This window comes from Setaria viridis, chromosome 9 (genome assembly GCF_005286985.2).
Source record: "Setaria viridis chromosome 9, Setaria_viridis_v4.0, whole genome shotgun sequence".
Classification (NCBI taxonomy): domain Eukaryota; kingdom Viridiplantae; phylum Streptophyta; class Magnoliopsida; order Poales; family Poaceae; genus Setaria; species Setaria viridis.
The window spans coordinates 41,542,066-41,551,138 of NC_048271.2; the positions used below are offsets into that span (position 1 = coordinate 41,542,066).

Sequence of the window (9,073 nt, forward strand, 5' to 3'; positions counted from 1 at the left end):
AAATAACTTGTAAGAGGAAAGTAAAAGGTATGAGATGATAATATAATGTGCATAAATCATTACAAAGTTTGCTAATTGAGATTGACACCATCTCCAAGACGAGGGGAGGGGTAAAAACAAGTAGAGTTCTGAAAAACACTTCTGATACTGGTTGAGGGGGGAAAAACCCCCAGCAAAACCAGGTAAAGAATCCGGGTTGGATCCCGAGTAGAGATCCGCCTGCAAAAGTAGGCGGCCTCACCTTTGCTTCCAACCCACGCAAAAACCCGGATCCGATGAACCACCTCACGGTCACCTCCCAATTATACCTCATCATACAGAGGCAAGTAAAGGCTACGGCCACCTGGGTCCATTTGCCGCCATTTTGTCAGAGCCGTGTCCCTTGAGGCATGGAAAGGCTGCCGCTGCGGTGACTTCTCGTGTGCAAATATGGGGTGCAGGTACCAAAACGGGATGCGTCAGAAACCATGGGGTCGTCATACCTTTGGCGGTTCTTGAGACCTGATGATGTGCTCCCTCTGTTTTCGTGTACGAAGGTCAGAAGGTGACGGTAGCCAGTTTTGGAACGTTTAATTTATCACAGAACGAGATTCTTCGCTTGTGCTTATAAGCCGGTTAAAAAGTTGAAATGACTGATTTGTTGTGAGAAGAAAACACTGTTTGGTGGCTGATAAGCCGGCTGAATAAGCTGAAGCGAACTTCCATTTTGTATATTTAAAGAATTTACAAGTTTTAGCAATGAAACTTGAGTTTAATCTAAAGTTTAGAGTCATAAGCAAAATCTTATATTCATACAAGACCTCAAATTGTACTTGTATTGTTCTTTTATTAGTTTCAGATATTCATGTCAACTTCTTTAGAGTGCATGCTTGTTAACATAACATAGTCGAAATTATAATTAGCAGAACTGATTTTGATATGCCGATTACAAAAGGTGATACTAACTAACACTATCTATTTTTTTTTGAGTGCATCAGCTTTACTTGTGGACAAACTATAATTTCCGCTGCCTGTAAATTTTATTTATTTGACACGCATTCATAGTCTAAAACTTTTGTTGATGCTCTAGCTAGCTTAAAAACTCCAAACATCATTTTTAAACAAAAAGCTCAGCATCCGAATCTGTGCACAGCCTCAGCTTTTCCCCCAAGAAACCAGCTAAAAAGCCCTCCGCATACATCCATACTCACTGCGGCACAAAGCCATTCCATCTGCTAATCATATCCTATCATACCCGCAGATGTAGATAAATCCATCCACAAACCGGCATCAGATTAAACCAAACCAAATGCACTACCAAAATTTACGCTCTCACCTACCATTTTAATCCGAGCACCGGGACGAAGATGGTGGGAGCAGAGGGGCCACCCCCTCCCCTGCAATCCGTGTATAAATAGGGGGCTCCGGGCTGCCTCTCCACTCACCAATCCATTCCACCTCCGTTCACCCCGTCCATTTGATTTGCGTTTAGTGCGTTGCGTTTCTCCTCTGTGGAAGGAGCATCCCCTTCCTGCGATACTCCTGTTCTCCTATCGGAGAAAGGTAATGCAATCGACCTCCTGCAATGGAGGAGCTCTTGCTCTGCCTCTTGCTCTGTTCCTGCGTGCGTGAACGTTGCTCTGCTCCGGCGAACTGCCGGCGGCGTTGTAATGCTCCTCCTGATCGACGGCCGACGGCCGTGCCGGTAGCAAGTAGGAACTGCACTCTGCTCGGCTTCTTGGACCCCTGATCGATGATGATCAGGGGGAGGTCATGCCAAATTTTTTCCCGGGTTCTCTGAACCTGATGCCAGTGTGCCGGGGGAGGTGCTGCCTCTGTATGCAATCGCTTTCCTTGCACCGGTAGCCAAAAAAAGATGAATTTTTACGGTTCTTGCACCAGGGGATAGCGTGAGATCCGGTGAATTATTGGGGTTTTAACTTTAACAACCTGGGTCAACTGCCACTTGAGGAGATCTAGTGGGGGGACCCTGCTTTGCTTGTCCTCGCAGTACAGATGGTTGTTGCTTCTGGATCTGGGGTTTAGCTAGCAGCATGCTCTGGGTTTAAGGTTGCAATTATTTTTCCCACAGACCGAAGCTGGTAGAACGCTAGATCCGGCAGTGTTCATGCTTGTTTCTGTTCCACCATGTTTTTTAAATATTATTTCTGATGATTTTCGTCTGATAAGTTGTTGGCTTTGTGACTTTATCCATTCCTCTGCCTCACCATGTGCTCCTGTCTCGGGACTCGGAGACAGACGGACGGTTCTTGGTTCTTGTGCTAATGGCCATGGTTAGCTTAGACCAATCCTGTCTTGGGAGCAATTACTTCTGTTTATCTTAATCACACCCCAACCCCATGCTGATCTCGTGCTTAGAAGAGCCTAGAACCAATTGAGGTGCTCTGCCGCGTCATTCTTCGTCCTTGCCTGCTTTGGTTTCAACGGATTTTGGAGCCAGGAGCCATTGGTGCCAAAGGCCATGCCTTTTCTTCTTGGACTCCAACGACGTGTCTTTGTTGGTTTCTCTGGTCAGATCTGTATAAATAGGCGCCACCCCCCTTCACCATTCCTTGGCCTTCGGAAGCTTTCCTTCTCATAGATTCCTGTATGCCTTTGATGTCTCTTGTTGCTGGGTTTTCCTTATTTCTAGGATTTTAGTTGATATTTTGTTCTTGCAACTGTTTGCGATTTTTCTCCCTTTCTTGAAGTAGAAGTAGTCCCGTTGCTTTCATGCCTCCCAAGAATTTCTTGGCAAAGTTTCAATGGTGTGGCAAGACTGGTTGTTGGTGGTTGGGTTTATGACTTCAGGGGGTTTTAAGGATGACTTTCAGTTTCAGTTACTGGTTCTGAATGCTTTTCTCTGCTGAGTGCTGACCGAAGCTTCCGTTTCTGTCGTGCTGTGCAGGCTTGAGGACCCAAGAAGAGGATAGTGATGGGGGAAGCTGCCGGCGACCGTGTCTTGAGCCGCCTCCACAGCGTCAGGGAGCGCATCGGCGACTCCCTCTCCGCTCATCCCAATGAGCTCGTCGCCGTCTTCACCAGGTCTGCACTAATTTTCCCTGTTCCTCAGCAAATTAATTTAGTAGTGCACTCCTGTGAAATAATTAATCTCTAACTTTTTTGCTATTAATATCGTTTTACCGAATGTAATTTTTAAGATAAGCTTTGTCATATATATTGTTAGATCTAGCATGATGTGCCCCATATCCTGAATTGCATGCATTCATTCGTGACCAATATTGTTGCTATGATGTTCCGGATAAGATGAATATTTAAATGCACCACGGATTTTGTTGAAACCTAGTACTGACACTAATGAATGATGATATATACACCAGGTTTTAGTACTGGTAGGACTTACTTTGAACTGTCATTAGATCTGTCCGCATGCGTATTTTTAATTTTATACTCAGTACAAATCTGAATAGAATGATTGAAGACTGCACTTATCCAAGTGCCTGTTACTGAAGGCTTCAAGAATATAATATTCTTAGTATGTTTATATGTCTAGATCTGACATGTTCCATGCGACATAAATGCATAAACATCTGACTGGATCTGATTTATAGACATGAGTGGGATTACATGTAGTTTGGTCACGAGGGGGAATATGTTTTTCATTTTTGCAACGAGTTTGTGCCTGGCTCACATGTGTTCTTATATTAACCAATGGCTTCTGAATTCTGATCAAATGCTAAATTAATTCATGATATATTATAGGTTGAATTGACATATGTGGCATGATCTAATATCCCTTTATTATGTTTTGTGCAGGCTGAAAAACCTTGGAAAGGGCATGCTGCAGCCCCACCAGATCATTGCTGAGTACAACAGCGCTATCCCTGAGGCTGAGCGCGAGAAGCTGAAGGATGGTGCCTTCGAGGATGTCCTGAGGGCAGCTCAGGTTTGCATCAGATTCAGACCTCACTTGACTGCATTGTTCCTTTTGGTGGGTGCTCCTGCTCTAATCTACGTTGTGTTATCTTACAGGAAGCAATTGTTATTCCCCCATGGGTTGCACTTGCCATCCGCCCCAGGCCTGGTGTCTGGGAGTATGTGAGGGTCAATGTCAGCGAGCTCGCTGTTGAGGAGCTGAGAGTCCCTGAGTACCTGCAGTTCAAGGAACAGCTTGTGGAAGAAGGGTATAAATTTGCGCTTAAACTTGGAATTTGTATATAAGCTGATCATGCTTGATTTTTTGAAAAAGGTTCAGCTCATATATGATAAGTTTATAATACTTTGATGTATATATTTCAGCCCCAACAACAACTTTGTTCTTGAACTGGACTTTGAGCCATTCAATGCGTCCTTCCCCCGTCCTTCTCTGTCCAAGTCCATTGGCAATGGTGTGCAGTTCCTCAACAGGCACCTGTCGTCAAAGCTATTCCATGACAAGGAGAGCATGTACCCCCTGCTCAACTTCCTTCGTGCCCACAACTACAAGGGCATGGTGAGCCAATATTTCATTTGTTTCTTTAATTCAATCTCGCAGATAATTAGTCAAATAGAATTTTTCAACAAAGCAATGTCAAGTAGAAATTGTGGATTATTAAGGCTGATGCGTGATGCAAACATTGTAAAACTGTGGTGGTCCTGTGTTTTACACTTTTTTAACAATAGGCAGACATCATTCAGGGGCGTTCGGTGTAGCTGGTGTCTAAATTCTAAAATACTGATTTGTCAGTTTATAATAACAAAAACTGAGTATATAATATTTTTGAACCACAATATAGCCTTGAACTATTTCTTCATTTATCCTGTTGCCAATGTTATGAATTAACTTTGAACATGCTGGAAATTTGAACTTAAATGATTTCTGCAGACCATGATGTTGAACGACAGAATCCGCAGTCTCAGTGCTCTCCAAGGCGCTCTGAGGAAGGCTGAGGAGCATCTGTCCAGCCTTCCAGCTGATACCCCATACTCTGACTTCCACCACAGGTACTGAATATATTTTGCATGATCACACTTCGTTTTCAATAAAACAACCAAAGTTATGTCTTTTGATTTAACAATATACTTCTTATGATTGTACAAACAGGTTCCAGGAACTTGGTCTGGAGAAGGGTTGGGGTGACTGCGCTAAGCGTGCCCAGGAGACTATTCACCTCCTCTTGGACCTGCTTGAGGCCCCTGATCCGTCTACCCTGGAGAAGTTCCTTGGGACGATTCCCATGGTGTTCAATGTTGTTATCCTCTCCCCTCATGGTTACTTCGCTCAAGCTAATGTCTTGGGTTACCCTGACACTGGAGGCCAGGTAAAATTCTTAGTTTTTACATGAATATTTGGTTAGAACACTGAACTTGTTCTAAGCAATATGCCTATAATTGCCAACAGGTTGTCTACATTTTGGATCAAGTCCGTGCTATGGAGAATGAAATGCTGCTGAGGATCAAGCAGTGCGGTCTTGACATCACACCAAAGATCCTTATCGTAAGTGTGATGACTAATATGCTAAAGCAAAACTTACCAACTTAATCGGTGCGATAATGAGCCTTCTTTGTTTTTTTGCACAGGTCACCAGGTTGCTCCCTGATGCAACTGGCACCACCTGTGGCCAGCGTCTTGAGAAGGTCCTTGGCACTGAGCACTGCCATATCCTTCGTGTGCCATTCAGAACTGAGAATGGAATTGTTCGCAAGTGGATCTCGCGTTTCGAAGTCTGGCCATACCTGGAGACTTACACCGATGTAAATACCAAATGTTGACTTCTATTTAATTTGTTTGTTAAAGATGAACATCTTGCTAACTCTTTCTTCAATTGCTGCCAGGATGTCGCGCACGAGATTGCTGGAGAGCTCCAGGCCAATCCTGACCTGATCATTGGAAACTACAGTGATGGAAACCTTGTTGCTTGTTTGCTTGCCCACAAGATGGGCGTTACTCACGTATGACTCCTAACTATTTAGATTGGAAGTAATTTTCATTGCTGCTCCTGTTCATTGCTCATGTTGCCTTTTTCCTTGATATGCAGTGTACCATTGCCCATGCACTTGAGAAAACTAAGTACCCTAACTCTGACCTCTACTGGAAGAAGTTCGAGGACCACTACCACTTCTCGTGCCAATTCACCACTGACTTGATTGCCATGAACCACGCTGACTTCATTATTACCAGTACCTTCCAAGAGATTGCTGGAAAGTAAGTAATGTTTGTTCAAGCAAATTTTGCTGATAAATTTACCAATTACGGTCATGCTGTTACAGTTCCATGATCTGATGATTTTCTTCTTCTTCTGAATTTTCAGCAAGGACACTGTTGGCCAGTATGAGTCCCACATGGCCTTCACAATGCCTGGTCTGTACCGTGTTGTCCACGGTATTGATGTGTTTGACCCGAAGTTCAACATTGTCTCACCTGGTGCGGACATGTCCATCTACTTCCCTTACACCGAGTCACACAAGAGGCTGACCTCCCTCCACCCTGAGATTGAGGAGCTCCTCTACAGCCAAACGGAGAACAACGAGCACAAGTAAGAATCATGTCATACTTAGCTTAAGCTGTGTTGTACGTGACACATTCGTTGCTGGTCATCTGACTACAATCCCTCTGTGCAGGTTTGTGCTGAACGACAGGAACAAGCCCATCATCTTCTCCATGGCTCGTCTTGACCGCGTCAAGAACTTGACTGGTCTGGTTGAGCTGTACGGCCGGAACAAGCGGCTGCAGGAGTTGGTTAACCTTGTGGTTGTCTGCGGTGACCACGGCAACCCTTCCAAGGACAAGGAGGAGCAGGCTGAGTTCAAGAAGATGTTTGACCTTATCGAGCAGTACAACCTGAACGGGCACATCCGCTGGATCTCTGCCCAGATGAACCGTGTCCGCAACGGTGAGCTCTACCGCTACATTTGCGACACCCAGGGTGCTTTCGTGCAGGTAACTATCACGCTCCTGCGGGCTTTTCATGGTGCTGAAAGATTCATGCTTGAGTGCAAATTTAGTCGGTACTGACCATGCCTGTTTTCTGCAGCCTGCTTTCTATGAGGCTTTCGGTCTGACTGTGGTTGAGGCCATGACCTGCGGTCTGCCCACATTCGCTACCGCCTACGGTGGTCCAGCTGAGATCATCGTGCACGGCGTGTCCGGCTACCACATTGACCCGTACCAGGGCGACAAGGCCTCGGCGCTGCTTGTGGACTTCTTTGAGAAGTGCAAGGAGGACTCCAGCCACTGGAGCAAGATCTCGCAGGGTGGGCTCCAGCGTATCGAGGAGAAGTATGCATCTTATTTGTAGCACACTGATCTCTGTATTTCCATGGCAATGTTTCTCACTTGCTAATGTTGTCATTCCACCAATTCTGTTGATCCAGATACACCTGGAAGCTCTACTCGGAGAGGCTGATGACCCTGACCGGCGTGTACGGGTTCTGGAAGTACGTGTCTAACCTGGAGAGGCGCGAGACCCGGCGGTACCTGGAGATGCTGTACGCGCTCAAGTACCGCACCATGGCCAGCACGGTGCCGTTGGCCGTGGAGGGAGAGCCCTCCAGCAAGTGATGCGGCGGCCGGGGCCTGAAAGAAGGGAGCACTTGAAGTCGTGTCTTTTCCTGGGTTCCTTCCTTATTTCTGAGGCCAAAAGAAGAAGAGTTTGGTTTTCCTAGGCGGGCATCAAGAATCAAGGTCTTCCATTGATGTGGGCGTTGCTGCTAGTTTTGAGTTGATTTGGTAGTTGGGGATGCATGGGGTGTGTGTGTGCAGTCGGTCATGGGTGCTCCCTTGTTTCCTGGATGGATGGATGTTGCTCCTTCAATAAACGCACCGGCCTTGGTTGCCGTTTCTGAAATAAGAGTAGCATTCATCTTTGTGGTTCATTTCCAGCAGGAACTTTTGCCCCCACATTGTGCTCACTTTATCATTGGTGAAGATCCGAGTGATGTGATTCAGAAACATGCTGATGCCGCAGCGGTTGCCTCTACAAATGTGGTTTCCACCGGGAAAGTACCGTGCGAGTGAGGGCCTGCCGTGTGATAGGCCAGGGATGGCTTGGGCCGTGGACTGAAACGGCGGTAGCAAGCAGCACGTTTTGCTTATGCCGGTGGTGTGCCGTTGCAGCTGGTCGGGTCCTGCCAAATGAGCCTGCAAAGCTTTTGACAAGATGTAATGAATGAAGTTTGGCATGACAAGGATCCAAAAGTTCACCAACTCCATTCATTTGAAAGACTTGGCGAGTATATTCATTCTGCTGCCAAATTTTCAACTTTCTAAATCGCTCACTGCCTACCACGGCTCCGGGCATAGCACCACCGTGTTGTCGCCGCATCGCCAATCTGGCCACGGGCTAACCATCCCTCGAAAGGCTGGGGACCCCTCAGTGAGCCAGCGGTTGTGTTAGCTTCTGTTGCCCACCACGGGCGACACGGATAGACGGACAGTTCTCCTCAAAAGTCAAAAGACCGTCGGATCTCCACAGCTTTTTTTTATACTTAACTAGCTAGCAAGATGCCCGTACATTGCTACGGTTAAATTGTATTTGTATTCACTTTTATTATTTTTTATTCTATACCCTAGTTTTTGTTACACTCAATGAATTCTTTACTCTTTTTTTAATAAAAATTTGAATTAACATGTTTCCTTCTATTTGAATACTCATTATGTTTCTATAATTATTCATTTAACCAAGAAGTTGCTATAGGCAAAAAAAATAGATATGACCGTATTGCACCACATAAGATAATCTAACACAGTTCAAACCGGTCAGCGGTCATAGACCTCCTTCCTGGGTAGTTGAAAGATTGAGTTGGAAATCCACCCGGGCTCCTCTTTTTTTAAGGATTTGTACTCGCTTTTTTTTTCCTTTCTGCGGGTGAGGATTTTTACTCACTTTTTTCCCGAGGGCGGTTCACAGGTGGGGTCGTGGTTTTCCTCTGGTTCAGGGGTAGTACAGCTAGGGGATGCGGTTATTCTTTCGATTCCGGGTTACAGAGGCTGATTTTTCCGGTTTTGCACTCCGTGATCTGGTTCACGTGGTGGGAGTCGATTTTTCTTCATTTTTTTACCAATTCTATGTGATGGACGAAAATTGGTGGCAAAATGCTTTAACATTAAATAGAGATATAGAAAAGAGGTGAAATATCAATATAGTAAAAAAGA

General features: G+C 45.4%; 1 protein-coding gene across 1 annotated transcript; it reads left to right on the top strand.

Annotated features, from left to right (window-relative positions):
• Positions 1–1,382: 1,382 nt before the first annotated feature.
• LOC117838151 (sucrose synthase 2) lies at positions 1,383–7,794 on the top strand. The gene is made up of 15 exons (XM_034718068.2): positions 1,383–1,542; positions 2,888–3,024; positions 3,757–3,886; positions 3,973–4,124; positions 4,240–4,432; positions 4,805–4,923; positions 5,024–5,240; positions 5,321–5,416; positions 5,500–5,673; positions 5,755–5,871; positions 5,958–6,124; positions 6,231–6,455; positions 6,541–6,859; positions 6,954–7,198; positions 7,294–7,794. Exons 2-15 carry the CDS (start codon positions 2,915–2,917, stop codon positions 7,478–7,480), a joined length of 2,451 nt encoding a protein of 816 aa, XP_034573959.1. The 5' UTR covers positions 1,383–1,542; positions 2,888–2,914; the 3' UTR covers positions 7,481–7,794.
• Positions 7,795–9,073: the final 1,279 nt, after the last annotated feature.

Excerpts from the sequence above, each read along its gene's own strand:
- LOC117838151 (XM_034718068.2), top strand. The coding sequence starts at position 2,915 with ATGGGGGAAGCTGCCGGCGACCGTGTCTTGAGCCGCCTCCACAGCGTC. Across the intron at positions 6,860-6,953 it reads CCCAGGGTGCTTTCGTGCAG|CCTGCTTTCTATGAGGCTTT; the intron begins GTAACTATCACG and ends TGTTTTCTGCAG. Across the intron at positions 7,199-7,293 it reads CTCCAGCGTATCGAGGAGAA|ATACACCTGGAAGCTCTACT; the intron begins GTATGCATCTTA and ends CTGTTGATCCAG.